Source organism: Phoca vitulina, unplaced genomic scaffold (assembly GCF_004348235.1).
Source record: "Phoca vitulina isolate PV1807 unplaced genomic scaffold, GSC_HSeal_1.0 scaffold23, whole genome shotgun sequence".
Taxonomy (NCBI): domain Eukaryota; kingdom Metazoa; phylum Chordata; class Mammalia; order Carnivora; family Phocidae; genus Phoca; species Phoca vitulina.
The window spans coordinates 14,841,958-14,861,713 of record NW_022589726.1 but is presented as its reverse complement, the minus strand read 5'-3'; the positions used below and the strand labels follow the sequence as shown (position 1 = coordinate 14,861,713).

At 57.5% G+C, this 19,756-nt stretch overlaps 2 protein-coding genes across 2 annotated transcripts; one reads left to right on the top strand and one right to left on the bottom strand.

Annotated features, from left to right (window-relative positions):
- Positions 1–226: 226 nt before the first annotated feature.
- On the top strand, positions 227–6,247 carry NAB2 (NGFI-A binding protein 2). Its single transcript, XM_032420871.1, is given in 8 exon segments — positions 227–500; positions 1,915–2,521; positions 2,523–2,789; positions 3,226–3,359; positions 3,695–3,746; positions 3,840–3,972; positions 4,179–4,370; positions 5,374–6,247. Coding segments are annotated over 8 exon segments (1,578 nt in total). The 5' UTR covers positions 227–417; the 3' UTR covers positions 5,484–6,247.
- A 561-nt stretch (positions 6,248–6,808) lies between these two features.
- Positions 6,809–19,650, bottom strand: STAT6 (signal transducer and activator of transcription 6). Its single transcript, XM_032420870.1, has 22 exons — positions 19,504–19,650; positions 16,703–16,842; positions 16,150–16,288; positions 15,768–15,851; positions 15,194–15,332; positions 15,015–15,067; positions 14,660–14,808; positions 13,939–14,070; positions 13,627–13,815; positions 13,210–13,297; positions 12,950–13,072; positions 12,239–12,331; positions 11,680–11,886; positions 10,384–10,478; positions 10,152–10,288; positions 9,679–9,825; positions 9,398–9,461; positions 9,183–9,293; positions 8,912–8,995; positions 7,874–7,939; positions 7,654–7,782; positions 6,809–7,563 (listed from the first exon to the last, which is right to left on the bottom strand). Exons 2-22 carry the CDS (start codon positions 16,816–16,818, stop codon positions 7,374–7,376), a joined length of 2,535 nt encoding a protein of 844 aa, XP_032276761.1. The 5' UTR covers positions 16,819–16,842; positions 19,504–19,650; the 3' UTR covers positions 6,809–7,373.
- Positions 19,651–19,756: the final 106 nt, after the last annotated feature.

The following is a 19,756-nucleotide window of genomic DNA, read 5'->3' as shown; positions in this document are numbered from 1 at the left end:
GAGCTCGGCGCCGCCGCTCCGAGTCCCCGCCCCCGCCTCCCTCTCCACGCCCCCTCCCCCCAGTCTCCGCCTCTCTCCGACGCTCTGCCGCGGCGCCTCCACCGCGGGCCCCGAGGCCCGGGCGCCCGCCCCCCGCCCCCGGCCCCCGCCCCCGGCGCTGCCCACGCCCTCCGCCCGCCCGGCAGCCAGCGCAGCGCCGGGCCTCGCTCCCCGTGCGTCCTGCGGGGGCGGCGGCGCGGAGAGGCGGCGAGCGCAGCCGGGGAGGGGGGGGCAGAGGCACAGACAGAGGCGCGGAGGCTCGGAGAGAGGAGACGTGGAGGGAGGGACGGAGCCCGGCCAGCGGCGGACACGGCAGCGCGCGCCAGGCGCCGAGCGCTGGGCACCGAGAGGGGCAGCCCCTGTGGCCTCCGGCCGTCCATGCACAGAGCGCCCTCCCCCACAGCCGAGCAGCCGCCGGGCGGAGGGGACTGCGCCCGCCGGACCCCGCAGCCCAGACCCAAGTTAGTGGGCAGAGGGAAGCGGCGGGGAGTGGAGATGGGTGGAGCTGGACTCAGGCAAGGGGTCCGGAGGGCGGAGGTCGAGGAGAGAACGAGGGGAAGCGGGACGGGGGTGGGGGGTGGAGACTGATTGAAAAGGGGGTGCGTCTTCGAATTAGGGGGCCCTGGGAGCAGGTAGGGAGCGGTTGAAGCTGGATATGAAAGAGTAGTACCTAATTCTCCATTCCCCGTTTACTCTGCCGGCGTGATCTGGCATGTGAACCCCTTGCAAAGAATGTGGGGGCCCCCAAACGCCAGGGGAAGCCCTGGAGCTCTGGCTGGTAACAGGGCTGGGGGAGGGCTGCTGTGCTGGTTCAGTCTTCCGTTGGTACGAAGTACGCGAGCCCCAGGGTCAGGGAGAAGCCGGCGCCTCGGAGCCAAGGGAGAGCATCAGCAGGGCTTTGGAGAAGCAGGACATGCCTTAGGCGTCCCTTCTCTTTTCTGTAGCTTTATTTACGGCACGCGGAGGGGAGTTTCGGGGTGCAGCCCCTCCCTCAAGAGGCCTTGAGCCGCTCCTCCGCTCCACTTGGAGGTGTGGGTGGAAAATGAGGGAGAGGAGGTAGGTGGGTTTCGCCCACTGCCGCTGCCACTGTGGGAGTGTGTGGGGGCGGAACAGGCCCCAGAGCAGAACAATTGAGGCACTCCTCCCTCCTTGCGCCTGAGCTGAAGGGATCGGCCTACCTACCCAGCAGGTGGGGAAGGTCACTGCTGGGAGAGGGGCCAACTAAGGGGCACTGGGCAGTCGGGAGGAGAGGGGAGGTCCTTGGGAACAGCTCAGAGGAGCTGAGCAGAGCAGGGGTCCACCTGGCTTGCCGAGTGGGAAAGGGCCACACCCCTCCGTTGCAACCGCCTGGGTAGGACAGCACCAGGGAGTGAAACTGGCCAGCAGTGGTCCCAGGCGTCCACTGTGGGGAGGACAGGGGGTCCTACATGCACCTCGGTGTAGAAAGTCACCTTGAGTAATGCTGAGACTGCTGGGTGTTGAGGGCGGAGGGTGAAGACCGTTCTGGGGGAGAAGGAGGCCCAGCTATCCCACGGGTGTGCTGGCTGGCCGCAGTGCTCAAGGTCTCCTTGCCCCAGGCCAGAAAAGTAAAAGCTGAGAATGGTGGTGAAGAGCCTTTGACTTCAGCAGAGAGAATGGGCTGCCTTTTGGTACTTGGCGGCCCGTCTGGGATGGTACTGGTGTGTTTATGCGTCCGGGTAATGCCTAGTTCTCCTAGTCTGTGCTCAGGCTGGGGTACTGGTCAGAGAGCGCGTTCAGAGGAGGGGAAGAGAAGCCGGCAGGAAAGAGATGACAATGGCGAGTGTGGGTGGGTACCCAGCAGGGGGACCCAGACTGACTGCCTTCCTTTCTCTGTCCCGCACTCCTCCTTTCCAGGCCCAGTGCCCGAGCCATGGCACTGCCTCGGACACTGGGGGAGCTGCAGCTCTACCGGGTCCTGCAGCGCGCCAATCTCCTTTCCTACTACGAGACCTTCATCCAGCAGGGAGGGGACGACGTGCAGCAACTGTGTGAGGCTGGTGAGGAGGAGTTCCTGGAGATCATGGCTCTCGTGGGCATGGCCACCAAGCCCCTCCACGTCCGACGCCTGCAGAAGGCACTGAGAGAGTGGGCCACCAATCCAGGGCTCTTCAGCCAGCCAGTGCCTGCCGTGCCTGTCTCCAGTATCCCACTTTTCAAGATCTCCGAGACTGCAGGCACCCGGAAAGGAAGCATGAGCAATGGGCACAGCAGCCCAGGGGAAAAGGCAGGCAGTGCCCGCAGTTTTAGCCCCAAGAGCCCCCTTGAACTTGGAGAGAAGTTGTCACCACTGCCTGGGGGACCTGGGGCAGGAGACCCCCGGATCTGGCCAGGACGGAGCACTCCAGAGTCCGACGTTGGGGCGGGAGGAGAAGAGGAGGCAGGCTCACCCCCCTTCTCCCCGCCTGCAGGGGGAGGAGTCCCTGAGGGAACTGGGGCTGGGGGGCTGGCAGCAGCTGGGGCTGGGGGGGGGTCCAGATCGACTGGAACCAGAGATGGTACGCATGGTGGTGGAGAGTGTGGAGAGGATCTTCCGGAGCTTCCCCAGGGGGGATGCTGGGGAGGTGACATCCCTGCTGAAGCTGAACAAGAAGCTGGCTCGGAGCGTGGGGCACATCTTTGAGATGGACGATAACGACAGCCAGAAGGAGGAGGAGATCCGCAAATACAGCATCATTTATGGCCGCTTTGACTCCAAGCGGCGGGAGGGCAAGCAGCTCAGCCTGCATGAGGTGAGGACCCCATTCTCCTAGTATTGCACTTGGCTGCGAGGCCTTAACCTACTCACCTTGGAGAATGTTCACACTCCCCAGGTCTGTCTCATTGCCCCTCGGTCAGGACCCCATGCCCCAGTTGCCCCCACACAGCCCAACCCCAGCCTCTGCAGTGCTCCCCTCCTCGGCTGAGGGGGAAGCAGAGGTACAGGCCAGAGCCCAGCGTCCCGCGCTGTGCCGCTCAGGACCGCTCAGGTGGTGGGGGCTCCAGGCGTTCCTAGGAAGCCGGGGATGCTGACCTCTGTCTTCCTCCTTCAGAAAGCTGCATAGTATCAAATCCTAAGTAAGCATCTGATGGATGGGCTTTGTTTGTCTGATGACGAAGGGTGTGAGGAGGTCTGGGCAAGGCAGTGGGAACTGAGGATTCTGACCGCTCCGGTGGCCCTCTCCACAGCTGACCATCAATGAAGCTGCTGCCCAGTTCTGCATGAGGGACAACACACTCTTACTGCGGAGGGTGGAGCTCTTCTCCCTGTCACGCCAAGTGGCCCGAGAGAGCACCTACCTGTCCTCCTTGAAGGGCTCCAGGTGAGACTCCTTTCTCCAGGTCCTTCCTAGATTAGAATCCTGCCAAGGAGCTGGGTCATGGGCGTAATCTCCCGTTCAGGTGCATCTAGGCTTGCTTCCTACCCACGTGCATGTCCTGCTTTTCGCCAGGCCCACTTGTCTGGGTCTGGTCCCTCCTCCTATCCATCTCAGGTTCTGTCTGCTCACCCACAACAACAGTACCAGAGTTAGAGATTCCTGTTCAGCCAGCTTCTTTCTAGTCTTGAAATAACGTATAGCTCCTCCCCAGATTCTGTGCTCTGCCCGTCGTGCGTCCCTCCCCAGCTTCACCTTCCTTACTGCTCTCATCTTCGCAGGCTTCACCCCGAGGAACTGGGAGGCCCTCCACTGAAGAAGTTGAAACAGGAGGTAGGTTTCTAGGGTGGATGCAGGGGATTAGTGCAGCCTCTCTCAATCCCCTCCCTTGCTAGGTCCTCATTTCCCCATTTGGGGCATCCACAGGTTGGAGAGCAAAGTCATTCTGAACTCCAGCAGCCTCCCCCAGGCCCTGAGTCCTATGCACCCCCATACCGCCCCAGCCTGGAGGAAGACAGCGCCAGCCTGTCTGGGGAGAGTCTTGATGGACACTTGCAGGGTGAGTGTGCATCAGAATACTTTTCTTCTCGCTGTGGGGGTGGAGTAGGTGGGAGGAAGGAGCCAGGAGGCAACTGCCTGGAACAGGGTTGGGAGGCCTGGCTGGATGGGGGCAAAGGGGCCTGGGCCTTACGGGTCTGCTTTGCGGTTGAGGGTGGGGGTTCCGTTGACTGTAGTCCCTGACCTGATCCATGCCCATGCCCACAGCTGTGGGGTCATGCCCAAGGCTGACGCCGCCCCCTGCTGACCTGCCTCTGGCATTGCCAGCCCATGGGCTGTGGAGCCGCCACATCCTGCAGCAGACACTGATGGACGAGGGGCTGCGGCTAGCCCGCCTCGTCTCCCACGACCGCGTGGGCCGCCTCAGCCCCTGTGTGCCTGCGAAGCCGCCTCTCGCAGGTGAGGCAGCAGCAGTGGCGTCCCCAAGCACCCCTGCCACCCAGGCCCCACCCAGCAATCCTGGTGTCCTGGGGCCGGGTGGGAGGAAGAGGGATGTAGTCACCGGAGAGGGCAGGCAGTAGGACGGTGGGGCTCCAGCCATCCAGGCCTTGGGTTGAGGAAAGGAGGGTCCTGCAGGTTTATTCCCACTGGGGAGGGTCTGATCCTAATGGAGATCTGTGAGGGGGGCGCTGGGGTGAACAAGGGGACAGAGAATGGGGGACCAGGGGAATGGGAACGAGGGTCACCAAGAAGGGCAGCAGGGATAGAGCTGCCACCAAGGCAGAAGGGTAGGGTAGGCTAGGAGTCAGGGTGGGGTTGCGTAGCTTGGAAGTAGAGGAGCCCAAAGGGGGATGCTTTGTGTGTGGATGGGGGAAGGGCATAGTCCGCCAGAGGGCCAGAGCGGCTGGGCTGAGAGTGATGCAGCAGACAAAGCCACCAACCCTGGCTTGGTATTTTTAAACTGTGCGTGGGTGGGAAGTGGGGGTGGGGACTAGAAGGGGGGCTCTTCTTGGGGGAGGAGCTGGGAGGCTGGCTTCCTGTGTTCCCCCTGATTTGGCTTCTAAGAAACTGGAGGGGCATGGTAGGGTAGGTGGGGCCTGGGAGGGGGCCAGGGATGAGTGGGGGCGGCAGAGCCTGGGAAGGGGGGGAGGGGGAGAGGTCAGAGCCAAGCCACCCCCACAGCTCCTGACAGAACCAGAAATTCCAGCAGAACGGAGGCGGGAGAGACAGAGAAGGAGAGAGACACATACAGAGAGAGCGCTACACACAGCCAGAAGGGGGAGGGGGGCGTACACACTTGGGTATGGAACCCCCCCCGACACACCTGTAAACGTGTAGCGGGCAGGAGGCAGTAATTCAAATCCAGCTCCTCTGTGCGGTCTCCTCTACCTCTGCCTCCTGTCCGGCCACCTCTCTGCATCGGCCACCCCACGGCCTCCTAACCTACGCCTTCTCCCCACAGAGTTCGAGGAAGGGCTTCTGGACCGATGCCCGGCCCCGGGACCCCATCCTGCTCTGGTGGAAGGTCGCAGGAGCAGTGTCAAAGTGGAGGCTGAGGCCAGCCGGCAGTGAGGGGCGCACTGGTGTCCTCAGACCCAGGACTTGGACTTCTGGCTCACATAGACTCTGACATTCCCCATCCCTGGCATCTAGTCACAACCCTGGATCCTTCCGCTGCCCTTCTCCTGCCTCCCCACCTGCTCCATGGGCGTAGAACTATGGGGCTTCAAGCAATAACGAGCAGGGGCCTGGCAAGAGGACACAAGGAGGGTGCGTGGTGCCCCTTCACCCTTGCCTAGAGCAAGGGGGCAAGGACTCTGTCTCCAGGGTATTTGGGGTTCTCCCCTCCCTTACACAACACACTCCCATTCTCTGTAGCTTGAACCAGTGGTATGAGCAGTTGGATTCAGTTTGGACGTGGGGGAAAAGGGGACTTCCCTGGTAAGGTCCAACAGCTAAAAATGGCAACGTTTCCCCCCAGAACTGGGGGCCTGGGAACACTGGACCTGCTCCTCCCCTCTGCTCCCCCATTTTTGTGCTTCTAGTTTGTTTCTTTAATTTAACAAGTGCTGCAGTTTGCCCACCTATCCCCATCTTTCCCCCCAAGTCCTCAGCAACTTTTTCCCTCCTGCCCTCTCGGGGGGTGGGGGGGAGGGTGGATGTGGGGTCCCCTCGACCGGCCCCTCAGGAGGCCTGGGTCGGACTCAGGGTCTCCCTCGGCTGGGGGCTGGACCGCAGCACCTGTCTGAGCAGTTAGAGCGTCTTTCTTTTCAGATCGTGTACAGTAGATTATTTATTTTGTTATTTTGGAATAAAATTTATTTTATGGCTTAGGATCGATGACCCCCAGGAGGGAGAAAGGGTGGCATGGGGCTGGGGGAGTGGAGGGAAGCCGGCAGTGGATGGGGAAAGAGAAAAGCAGCAGCAGGTCAGGCCCCCTAATTCAGAGGACCACACACCTGGGCCTGGGTCCCAGACTCACCCCCGGCCTCTGGGCAGGATTGGCAGGGTTGAGCCACCAAAGCTAGAGCCACATACAGAGGTCACAGCCACACAGACCCACTGGGGCCACGGCCATACGAAAGCTGAGTACTTTGGGGTTAGCAGGCATCAGAGAAGTTGGCACATTCGCTGGTGTCTTTGGTACGGTGTTTTCAAACTTCCAAACTTCGGTTGTCACATAGGCAAGATCAGATGGATACATGTTTTTTGGGGCCATAACGACGAACGTGTGTGACATCCGTATAGTCACACGTCTCGGGTAGGCACATTTTCGCACAGCTGCACATGAAACAGACCTTGTACTTCTGCAGTCTCTACACATAACCAAGAGCCGCCATCCGACGGACAGGAATTTGGGGCTGTTTGAAATTTGTTTTTTAATCTGGGCATAACCCACATCAGTAACCCAGGTGTACAGATTCCCCACGTCGCACCCAGGGCCTCCTGAACTGCTGCTCCATCCCCCCCAGGGCTGGGACCCGAGCCCAGCCCTCAGTCCCCAGCCTCTCGTACAAATATGTGCGTGTGTCTGCGTGTTTCTACATGTGTGTCCTGGGCTCTGGCTCGAGGTGGGTGGTTAAGTCCTCCGTGCCCTAAGCTGTGCTCTTGCCCAGCCCCTTTCCTGCTCAGGCCCATCTTCCAGGGAGAGCTGTGTGTGTGTGTGTGTGTGTGTGTGTGTGTGCTGCATGTGCAGGCGTGTTGGGGCGTGTCTCACTTTGGAACCTGAATTTCCCTTCCAGCATTGGAAGGGGGAGGACAGGGGTGTGTGGTAGGAGGAAAGGAGTGGATAGGCTCCACCCACTGTGCATTTTCCTGGCAGTCTTTTCCTCCTGACCAGGGAGTAGGTGGGGATAGGAGGACACTCTCCCCATCTGCTGCTTGGCAGGAGCATGGGCAGGTGTCCAGAGCAGGTCCGTGGGGGTAGAAGAGCGGTCTTTCTGGGCTCCCCTTCCAGCTGGATCACCAACTAGGGTTGGCCCTTAGGTCCAGGTGAGACAGTGAGATCCCAGACTGCCCATAGTGAGAGGGTTGCAAGAGAGGCTGGGTGCCCAAGGACCCTCCCCCTGATTCCCCTTGCCCCTCCAGGAGAAGCTTGGTGAGGTCCTGTTCAGTAGGAGGCAACAAGGGTGGGAACATGTCTTCACCAACCCTGCAAGGATGAAGGGGAGAAGCAGTAGGGTAGGTATGGCACCCACTCCTCCAGCCCCCGCCCAGCCAACACCCCCAGGCTGCCACTCACCAGGTGCCCTGAGGGAACCCTCCCACCGACTGGCTCATGCAGCTATCTTCTGCCATGGTCACATCTGAGCAGAGCAGGGGCTCAGGAGTGGATACGGCATGCTCCTGAGATGGGCATGGGAGCAGGCCCCTGCCAAGACCAGAAAAGTCCATAAGATTGGGGTGGGATAAGGCTGGGAATGAATGGGGAGCATGGGATCAGGAGGGGTGCTGTCACTCACTGAGGGCGAGGTTGGTCAAAGGGCAGGTTGATCTGGTTCAGGCTGGGGGGTATCTGCAGGTGAGATCTAGAAACAGGAAGGAGGGTACAGTCAGAGAAAGGAAGGCTAAACAAGGGCACAGTGTTGCAAAGTCAAGGTCATTGAATGAGGAAACAATTTCCAGCTCCTTTCCCTGACTGCACAGTCTTGGGTAAGCCGTGGGCTCAGTCTTCTCATCTATAAAATGTGTATGTGTTGGGGATTGGGCTGGGGGAGTAGAGAAGGGCTGAACTAGCTAATCTCTTTATTTATTTGGGAGGGGGAGGAGCAGAGGGAGGGGGAGAGAAGCAGAATCCCCGCTAAGTGCTAAGCAGGAGGATGACAATACAACTGCGGGAGTTGGGGAGGGGGGTCTTGTGCCAAGTGTCGGATGCTTAACCGACTGAGCCACCCAGGCACCCCCGAATTCGCTAATTTCTAATGTTTCTCCAGACTCTGGTGGTTCTAAGCCCCCCAGTCTCCACCCTACCTCAACTCCTGGGAGGGGAGATGTTGTGGCTTGTCTAGGAGTTAATAAGCACCTGCAGTTATTATATGAGTGTTACTTGGGGAAGAAAAATGTCTAGGCCACTTCAAGGCCAAAACAGATGAATAAATAAAAATCCAGACAACAGATAAATTTATGACAGTGGATTTCAAGGGCAGGCGAGGTAATATTAATTCTTAACATAGCTCCTGCTATGAGCTTTGCAGGTATTACTAACTCAATTAACCTTCACAATAATCCCCTGAGGAAGTTATTATTAGCGTTATTATCAATATTCCCCATTCTACAGATGAGGCACCAGAATGAAGCAACTTGCCCAAAGTCAGTAAGTGGCAGAGCTGGAATTTGAACTGGCTAAGTCTGGAACTTAACCACTAACCTCTCAGTGGAGTGGACAGAAGAGACAAAAGAGTGCTAGCCTTTTGCTGCCCCTTTCTTACGGTGGAGCCTCTCCTAACAAATGCAAATGCCCATCCCCCTTGCAGGTGGGTATCCTTGTCCCTTCCACTTACTCTGGGAAAGCTGTCAACGCATCTTCCCGGGAGAGGGCTTGGTACGGGGGGATGGAGTGAGAGTGCGGTGGGTACACCTGGGACCTGGGGAGAGAAAGCAGACCCCCCTGAGGCCAGCCCTTCTCCTGGACACCCCCACCTCCTGCCTCAAGATAGGGAACCCCTCTCATGGAAAGGGAAATTCCCTACTTTGGCCCCAGCTCTCCCAGCTGCTCGTGCTAAACACCTCTCTGCACAGACCACTCCCATTCCTGTCTCTCAAGCTCCTTACACCATGTCTGGGCTGAGCTGCATATTCATGGAGGAATCAGCGGCCATTCCAAGATCATAAGTGGGCACCATGGTAGGCATTTGGGGCTCCAGGGTAGGAAGTGGCTGGTCCCTGGAGGAGGGAAGGAGGTCTGTGTGACTCACCAAGGGCTGATGCCACCGCTTCTTCCAGCAAGTAGTACCAGGCCTGCCCACCGTCCACAGCGCCACACTCACCTTTCCACAGTCATCTTGATGGTAGCTGGGACGTAACCCCTGCCGTCCTTACCCATCTGTTCAGCTGTTGTGGGGAGAAAAGGAGAGCCATGGAGTGCCCCAGGATTGGGGAGGAAGGGATGTGCAAAAGGTGAGCATAGCTGATGGGCAAGTAGGAGAAATGGGGCTTCAAAAATGGAGAGAGAAGTCAGGGATGACATACAGTGTGTAGGGAGAGGGGCAACTGGGAGTATGGAAGAGATGGGCAAAGGAAGGGTTCAGAACTGCGAGCTCCAGCTCACGCTTGTAGTGGCTCCGGAAAGCTTCATCCTTGGGTTTCTTGGGGTAGAGGTTTTTGAGCTGAGCAAGGTCCCGGATTCGGTCTCCCAGTGAACGAATGGATAGGTCTTTGGCAGAGAATGGCTGGATGTTCTCTATCTGTGGGGAGCCTACAATAGGAATGAGACCATGAGTCCCCTCTGTCCAGACATTCTCCCCCCCATCCAGCCCCACCACAGGATCCACTCTCAATCTACCAAGGCGAGGGGGAGAGGAGTGAGGGTGAGAGTGCTGGAGGAGGGAGACCCACCAGTCTCTGTTCCTATAGAGCTCACAATGAGAAGGTAGACTGCAGAAGGGAGGAGAGGAGTTGGACCTAAGGAAGAACTTCCTGAAGATCAGGCTTGGCATCAAGGAAGGCCAAGACATTTCCTTCCCAGAAGAAACCCCAGAGGGCACAGGCACAGAAACAGAGGACTGGCTGGGGTGACCTCACCATCCTGGCCCCGGATGACATGGGCAATGGTGATGCCCCCAATCTCTGAGTCGCTGAAGCGAAGGAGGAATGTTCCATCAGGCTCGTTGAGAAGAAGGCTAGTGACGTACTGTTTGCTGATGAAGCCAATGATCAGCCTGGCCAGGATGAAGGAGAGGATGGGGGTAGGGGCATTGGCTGTGGAGAAGGAGCTAGAGGTACAACTGCTCAGGCCCCTGGGGCAGGGACTCACCGATCTGACCAGTAGCTCCGGAGACAGCGCTTGGTGAGGTCCAGGACACCATCAAACCACTGCCAAAAGGTGAAGCCACGACCCAGCAGGATCTCCTGGGGAATAAGGGGGAACTAGTGTGAACACAGGAGGGTCAGAGCTAGGGCCTGTAGGACAGGCACTGGGCTGTGAGGGCCCACACAACAGAATCACAGGGCTGAAGGACCAAACTGGATCTGAGATCTCATCAGTGACAATGGCAGTCACTTACCAGGTGCCAGGCGGTATTCCAAGCCCTTTCCATGAATTAACTTATCTGATCTTTACAAGCCTATAAGCATCCCATCTTACAGATGAAGAAATGAAAGCCCAGAAAGGTCAAGTAACTTGCCCAGGTCTACACAGCTGGTGAGAGGCAGAGCTGGGATGCAGCCCAGGAAGTCCAGGCCAGAGTCCCTCATAACAACGGTGCTCCACCCATCCTTGATTAGACCTGGTGGAAGTGGAGTCCAGAGAAGGTAGCTTGCCAGGTGTGAGTGTCCCGCTCCCTTTGCTAATACATCCTTTGGTCATGTAGACTTTCCTTTCTTTTTTGCTAAGAGAGCAGTACGTGACTGCTTTTACCCAGCTGGTCATCAACCAAGTCACCCAGATCTTCTCCCCCGTTCTTGTAACAGATCCAGTTCTGAGCCACCTCACTTTGGGGGCAGTAAAATATGGTAGCTAAGAGCAAGAAATAATGGAGTTCTATCCCAGCCTCACCTGCTCTGAGGCGTTGGACAAACTACTTAACCCCTCTGAGCATCACGTTCCTCGCCTGTAAAATGGGGATAATAATAGTAGCTTCCTCAAAGGGATGTTGGGAGGGGTAAATAGATAACATACATAAAGTGCCAAACATAGTGCCTGGCATATAGTAAGGTGTCAGCACATGGTAGCTGGTATTACTGTGTGTGTCCCTGTGGGATTTCATCTTGGCTTTTGCAATAGGAACTATTTCCCCAATGGGTCAAAGTCATTTTGAATCAGACGTGTGTTTGCACACAGTCTGGATGAGTCATGCAAGTTGCTGGTAAAGAGGGAGGACAGAGGGCCTCCAGTCCAAAACCCGGAGGATGCCAGAGAATGCACCCTCTGGACTTACCCACCCGGCTGAAGGGTTTTCCTGCCTGGGCTGTGACAGAGGCCTCCCTGATCGCCATGATGGGGCATTGTGAAGACCCCAGCAGTGAGTGTCTGCACAGAGGTTGGGAGGGCCCTGAGTGCCTCAAGGATGAAGAGCTTAGGGGCGGGAGGTCCAAAAAGCAGGGGAATGACCTTGTTGAACTGTGACCAGGACACGGAACGGTGCTGGAAAGCCTCCATGCTGAGGCTGTTGTCATTGAAGATCTTCTGGGCTAGGAAGAGGAAGTGCTCTGGGAGTAGCCCCCGATTGGTCCCCACTTCAGCCATGAACTTGAGGTTGAGAGTTTCACACATCTTCTCCCAGGGCACCCGCTCAGCTACCACAAAGGGCACGCGGTCCTGGGGTGAAGCAGGAAGGACAGGGCACTTCAGGCTATCATCCTCATTCTTCCTCAGGAGGGGCCTTCATCCTTCCCCCCGCTCCCCAAAGCTCCCCATCCCAGGCATTATCCCCCTGAGCTCACTCACAAATATGGTGCTTTTCCAAAAATAGTTTAGGGTGCTACAACATGGTAGCTTTTAAGACTGGCATGAAAAGAGGTCAGCATGAGGTTAGAGAGTATGATGAAAGAAGGAGTTATGGCCGCTCCCATTTGAACGTGTCTGCCCCCGGCTTCTCCCCATGTTACAGCCCACCTTGCCCCTGTTCCTCCCCTCCCTCCCTCCACTGCCACTCCAGGTCTTTCCTCACCATCTCAGAGAAGGCATTATCCCACAAGATGGTGGCCTTGGCATTGTTGTCCTGGTTGCCGTGGACAATGACCACCAGCGGCAGAGACAGGGCCTGGCGAGGGTGAGAAGAAGGGAATCTTCTTACTGGAGCAAGGGGCTTCCTCAAGGGGCTAGCTCTGAGAATGCAGGGAAGCTACTGGATTCACACAACATAGATAAAAGCTCCCGGGGTATTACTGAATGCTTCCTGAAGCTCGATGAAGGCCTAACCGTAGAGAAGTGGTTATGAGTCAGTGCTTTTGGGCCAGACCTCTGGGTTCCAAATGCCAGCGCCAACGCTTCGTAGCTGTGTGGCCTGGGCAAATTCCTCAACCTCTCTGTGTCTCAATGGACTCATCTGTAAAATGGGGCTAATAATAGTACTTACCTCATAATGTTATTGTGAAATTTCTGTGTGTGTGTGTGTGTGTGTGTGTGTGTGTGTGTGTGTTTGTTACTGAAAACAGTACCCTGGTCTACATGAAATGTATAATAAGTGCCAGTGGCCACCACACCACCACTCCCCAGCATGTGCCCTCTTGTTCCTCTCACTCTCGCCCTGACCCCAGGGCCCATGAATCCCAGACGCACGGGCTATGGAGCTCTCATGAGGAGCGAGGATCCGGGGCCCCAGCGTGTGGCATGGAGGGGAGCCAGGGTCCTAGCATGGGCAGCCCGAGACTCAGTTCACCTGGAGCTGGATGGGGAGTTTGTTGGGGCCAAGCGTGAAGCTGGTGGAGAAGAGGACTGCACACTTCTCCTCGGTGACAGACTCGGTGCCCTTCCGCTCACAGCGCTTGATTTTCTTCAGAAGCTGTAGGGGGTGGGGAGGGAGAGCAGGGGTGAGGATAGAGATGGGTCTCTCGGCTTCCTGACACCCTCTCCAAGGACAGTCCCTCAGTCTGAGGACCCCCTGCCCCACTCTTCACCGCGGCTCCCTGAAGCCCTCACCAGGTTCTTGAACAGGGCAGAACAGCAGTTGCCGGGAATGCTGTTCTCCAGGGCCACGGTGTTGTTGATGATTTCACCAGTGCTTTCTCTGCCAGGGGAGGTCGGAGACTGAGTGGGTGCATCCCAGCAGGGCCAGGGGTGGGGAGGAGCTTGAGTCCAGGGGTGAATGGCATGGACGACCGGCCCTAAATCTCCATTTCCCTGTTTGGATTCTCGAGAAGGGTCCCTATCTTGGCCAAGTCATGATTCCCCATCCCATTCCAGCCCCGACGGGTCCCTTCCCTTCCTCTGCCGTGACCATTCAGGGTCCAAACACTCTGAGGCACCCCCTCGCCATCACCCTGCTCTTTGTGGTGCCAGACGCCCAGGCTCCCCTGGCCTCCACCAACCAACAGGCTTTCGCCAGCCCCAGCTTACGCTCCAGCCCCGGGCCCCTGGGGCATGCTCAGCTCCCTTGCTTGCTTCTCAGTCACCATGTCAGCCCTGACCAGCGAAGGCTTGGCTGGGGCCCCCAGGAACCGTAGGCCCAGTAAGAATCGAACCCCAGCCTGGAACTTGGTCTGAGTCTTCAGAACCTGAGGGGGTTGCTTCTCCACCAGGAAAGAACTGGGAGGAGTGAAGACACAGGGGAGTTAGTGGCGGGTCCCTCCTGGTACCCATCCCACAGCCCTAACCCTCTTCCCTCGTCAGGGTCTGCTCTAGGCCAGGCTGAGGCCTTATGGGGCATACCTGGTGACAAGGGTTCGCAGGACGTCATCCAGCTGGCTAATCAGCACTGCCCGGGCCTTGGGCTCAAGCTCCCCACCAGCTGCCCCCAACTCCTGCTGCAACTGGGAATAAATGTCCACCAGGCTCTCACACCTGGGGCCAGGACAGTGGTCAGGGGACACAGAATTCAGGCTGCCTGTTCCTGCTCAAACCCCCTACCCCTAAACCCAGAAAGAAAGTGGGGTAGTGGTGTGGAGGGGCGGGATGCACAGTGGGTGTGGCTGCAAGGCACTGGGCTGAAGGGGCGGGGGGACCTGCCGTAACTCTGGATGTGAGGTTCCTTCTCTGTGCCTGGCCCCCTGTGGAAACCCAGCTGCCTCTTCCCCAGGACTCTGGTACCCAGGTCAGTTGCCAGCACGTATGGTACTTTGGCGCAAACTGAAAGGTGCCTCCGCCCAACAGACCAAATAGGAAAAGGCTTCCCATTCCTCTGGGCAAGGGGCTTGAAGAGAAAAGCATGGGCCAGATGAGCTCCTGCTCGAAGCCCCCTCGGCCGGGCGTACTTGGACAGGACGCGACCTGACAACAGTGTGCACGGTCCTGCCGGAATCAGCTTCTCTGAGCCTTGGCCCACACCAAGGCCTGCTTGCCTGGTTTTTCTCTCACACCTGTGGGTCCTCCAGCAGGGACAGCCGGCACCTAACCCCAGCCCACCCTCCTATCCCAGCAGTCTTGCCCCAACCTCTCCTGTAGGGGTGCCAAGCTCTCCTCAAAGGGCGCGCCATTCCCTGCCAACTGCTGCTGGCGTTTCCAAATCTGGATCCTCTTCAGCACCAGGGCCTGGGCAGCCTCCAGCTCCCCAACAGTCTCCTGCAGCAACGTGGCCAGGGCCTGCGGGCAGGGGAGGCCTGAGCCAGGGCCAGCCTGTCTCCTCCCCCAGCCCTGAGGGCACGCCTCTCTTTCTCACATCTAAGGCCTTCCCCTACCCCACTACAATGTGTGTTCCTCTGAGGCCTGATCTCCATCCCGCCATAGAACTGAGATCCCTCCAGGACTGTACTTTGAGTTCAAACTTCACCTCCCAATCCATCACTTACCTCACTTGGCCCAGTTCCATTGGCAGGAGCATCTATCAAATTGTGCAGAGACACTGAGGGTGAGGGCAGAAATGAGGGGTACAGATAAATTTGAGGTTCAGTCAAGGGTGAGGTCCAAGAGGGCATCCCTCCCACCCACTCCCCAGAACCCCCTTAGAGTGCCAGACCCAAGCTCCCACCTTGGCCAGCCTCAGACCCCGGCTGCAGGGCCTCTCGGAGAAGGCGAACTTCTCCCACCCGATGCTGCAGCCTTTGCAGGGCTGTGTTAAACTTCAGTTCCTCCTGCTTCCAGTGGAAGGGCATTGGCAGGTGCCGGAACTGCACGGGAGGGACAGATGGCAAGAGGTGAGATACTCCGTCCATCCTTCTACACTAGGCCTGCATTCTCTAAAGGGGTGCCTGCTGCCATGCTCTGCCAAAAGGAAACAAGCTACTTCCCTTGTCTGGCTCCCTTTCCGCTTTGAAGGTTCTCCCTGACCTTTTGGAATTTCCCAGGGATAAGACCTCTCTCTTGGCAGAATCAGCTTCTTACCCCTTGCTCTCTCCTCCCCAGGCCTCACTACCCTCAGTCCCTCATTTTGAAGCTTCCCTGAGCTTGGCTTGGGGGGCACTCTGACCCCAGGAACCGCCTTTGGTCATCCTGGGCCTAAAACATTGAGCCTCTCCTGAAGTTCAAATTCCTTCTAGTTTTTCATGGCTGAGGCTAAAGTCCAGTGAGTTGAGATGGGATGGGAGGTGGAGTATTAACAATACCTGTTCCAAAACAGCTTTTTTCTCCCCTTGAAGTATTTGTCTAAAAGTGGCCACCAGCTTCAGGGGGTCCCTTTGATATATGCTCTAGAGAAATGAAGAGTGGCGGACTGGGTTAGCCTCGCTCTCCCCCGTGTTGTCCTCCCCCTCCAATCCCTGCCACCCCCCTCCATTCATAAGCACACCGAAAGGCAGCACAACCGTAGACTCCAGAAGTTTTCATGCATTTGCATGCTTTTAAAACCTAATTTGCATGCTAGCTAACAGTTAACTACAGGAACACCAATTTGCTCCAGCATCCAAACAATTTCTTCCGGTGTTCAATGCTCATCCCAGCTCCACTCCAGCCCCACTCCAGCCTAGTCCCTCCCCTCCTTGTCCCCACCTCCAGGGTGTTGATGTGTTGCAAGATGGGGCTCGCCTCCCCCTGCTTTCCCGCCGAAGCCTGAAGGCGCTGGACAGTGGCGGAAAGGAGCACACTAGCCATGTTGCAGCAGAAGGTGTCTGAGCCGACCAGGAACTCCCTGTGGGAAGAGCAGGATGAGGTGGCCTCGGGTCAGGGTTTCTTCAGCTCTACTGACCTTCCACCCCTCAGCAAACAGCTCAGCAGCACCTTCCCAGTCCTAGTCTCCGTCCAGGCCCTGGACAGCCTCATCCATGTGCCCTTTGTTCCCCAATTTTCTAGCTGCTGTGGGACGGTCCCTTGTCCCAGTCCTGACCTCCTTCCTCTTTGGCTGGGGCTCCTCAGGCGGTGGGGGGACTCCATGTGTCAACGTGCATAATCTGGTTGGTGTGGCACAGACTCCCCGCTAAGTCCAGGCCACCACACAGGGAATAACACATCCCGAATCCCAAAACGCGACAGAGAAAATCTAATGAGAGGGAAGGTGGGTGGGGGAGGACCCGGAGGACACCAGTGTGGGGTAGCTAGGACTCACCAGGGCTGGTTCTCTAGCCAGTCACTCAGGAGATGCCGCAGGTGTTGGGGAAAGTCGACATAGAGCGGCTGCAGTTTTTCCAGAGGCATCTTGGAGACCAGACCCCACAGAGACATGATCTGGGGTGTGGAGGGTGCCTTCTGGAAAGGAACAAGGCCACTCTGAGAGGCACCCAAGAAAGTTGGCTTATGTTCTGGGGGCAGCCTGCAACCTCCTCTAGACCCCAGATCCCAGAGACCATCCCCACCACCACTCACAGCCAGACCACCTCAAACGGGGGACATCCTTGGTCAGTGCCTGAAACAAGGTAATCCCTTCAGTTGTAGTCAAAGGGGTGATGGCGTAGAAGCGCTGAGATGCAGCCAGAGGGCTGGGAGGACAGGGGAGGTGGGCAGAGTACAGAAAGCTCTCAGAGAAGGCAGAGGACTCAGATTGCAGCTCTGAGCTGGCTCTGGTTCTGTGGGCAAGGAACCTCCCCACTGTGAGCCTTGATCTTCTCGTCTCATAAAATATGAGGCTTGGATACGTGCAGAACTTCCCAAAAATTTCTAAAGTAGTGGGCAATTTTAGTTTTTAATCTGTGGAATCCCAATTATATAAAAGGCATAAAATTGGAGTTTATTGAAAGCAAGTGTGGTAGGCCTGGAATCCTACTGCTTCTACTTCCCTCTCCCTATCTCCTGACCCCAAAGGTGTCACTAGAGACACCCCTCAAAATCCCAGGGCTCCATGAGATAATTTGAAAAGGACCAGGCTGGATGATGAAGAAGAGAATGGGAGAGCAGTAACAGTTACCATTTATTGAGCCCTTACTACGTATGAGGCATTACACGAAAGCTCATTATCTCATTAGAGCTTTGCAATGATTTTTAAAATATGAAACTATGCCCTTTCATAGATGAAGAAACTAAAGGAGGTTCTCTAAACTGCCAAGGCCACTAAGCCAGTGAGTCTGGAAAATAGGATTTGATTCCAAGGGGTAAGCGACACCATGCTGTGAGGGCCCCTTCCACATCCAGATCCCATCATCCTAAGAGGAGGGGCTGCGAGAGGAGAGTTGAAGAAGCAAGGTGGAGATGGAGGAAAGGGAAAAGCAGAGAGAACTTGGGAAGAAGGTGGGAAAGATTGGAGAAAAAGTAGGGTTAGTAAGCCTGGAGTGAAGAGCCTAGAAGCTGGGAAGAGGAAGCTAGAGGCTGGGCTAGAGGCCAAGGGCAGAGGAGAAAACAGGGAGAGAGGAAAGGAGATGGGAGAAGTAGGGGAGAGGGTTGCATCCCTATTTCTGGGTGGGCTGCAGGGTGGAGAGGGTCAACCAGTGTTTTCCCTGGGGTCTCTCAGCCGCCCCCGTTTCCCGTAATGCCCCTCTCCTAGAGATGAGAGAGGATGGTGATGGAAACTCCCTGAGTCTCCCCCAACCCAGTAACCCAAGCCCTCCTGTTAGGCTTTTAGCCACTCCCCTCTCCCAAGACTCCCAAAGGGATAGAGAACAGAGGGGCCCCTTCTCTGGAGACTCTTGCTCGCAAACCCTCTTGCTCCCCCAACCCAGCAGCTTCTATCCCCTCTAGCTCTTTTCTCGGAAAGGCAGAATCCTCCCTCCTGCTCAGGGTCTTCCAATAGGCCTTTCTCTACCACCTCTCTCACCTTGGAGTGGGGCACCTATTGGTCTGTGTTTCAAATTCAAGGGAGGACTCCATTCCTCTCTTCTCTCTTCCTCTCCTGTTTCCCATGGTGCTCAGACCTTTGACCCTCTATCCCTACCCAAGCCGAGACAAGTAATCCTTAAGCAGAAGGCAGCCCCCCCCTCCTTCCCTCTATAAACCCTTGTTGAGTGACCAGCCTCCCAGCAAGGCCCTGCCTTCAAATCTCCTCCCCTACTCCATCCCCAGACCTCAGGAGGCCACCCTACAACGAAGCTGGGTCGAGGGGCCTGCCCCCGACAGCGGCACCTTAAGCTTTAAGCGCCCCCCCTCACGCCCCAGAAGACCTGCAGGGAGGAGGGGCCACGGCGCGAGGGGGCGGGGCCAGCGTTCCCCAACACTTCCCAACTGGGAAGGCAAGCCCCGACGTCCATCGTCCTCCTCAGCCTGCTTCGTGGCCTAAACCCAATCACCTCTGTCCCTCCATTCGCGAGCCCTCTGACCGCGGCACCACAGGATCAAAAGTCAAAAGAGCTTCTCTGAGTTTCCCAATATGTGTATGTGGCGGTGGGGGCGGGGAGGTGGAGCCCGTTCAGCACGAGGAGGGTTAACTCTGCGCAGCCACCGGGAAATCTCGGCGTCTACAGCAGCCAAGCGTGGAGCACTTTTGAGGGGGAAATTCCCCCTTCTCTCGGGCACCATGAGGTCTACATCTGAGGCTCGCTCACCCCCCCAGCCACACCCTTGAACAACAGCCTTTATGGGGGGACAGGATAGGGGCTTGTCAAGGACCTACCTCCCTCTGGCATCAACCTTCTAGGGAGGGGCAGCCACCTCCCCTCCCCCCAGGGCAGAGGGGCACCTCCTTGCTCTCCTTTCCGTGCCTTTGCTTGCCCCTGGAGGGGCGGGGGCGGGGGTGTGGAAAAAGTGACCCACGCGGGGAGGTGGGAGTGCGGGGCCTTACCGGTACCAGAGTCCTCTGAGAACTCAAAAGTGCCCAAACCCGGGACCCCCAGCTCCCGACACCAACTGAAACAATTTCCCAGGGGACCATACACCCGCCCAGGGGAGGGTCTCGAGAGGACCCCCCCCCCCCCAACCCCCCCCCCCCCACACACCCCCAAAGTCAGCCCCCCCCCCCCCCACTCCTCGGAGGCATCCCCTCACCTTGGCAACCCCTCTGCTGTCTTCTCCCTCGCTCAGCGGCCACTGCCAGGCCCCATGGGTCTGTAGCTCTGTCCAGCGAGTTCAGGGCTGGCCCTGCTGGCACCCCCCTCCCCCTCCACCACCACCACCAAAAAGAACACACACACACACACACACACACACACACACACACACACACACAACCTCTCCGGTCCTTCCTCCTCAGTGCAAGCACTGGCTGCCCCAGCCCGCTGTTTCCGGCTTCTCCGTCTAA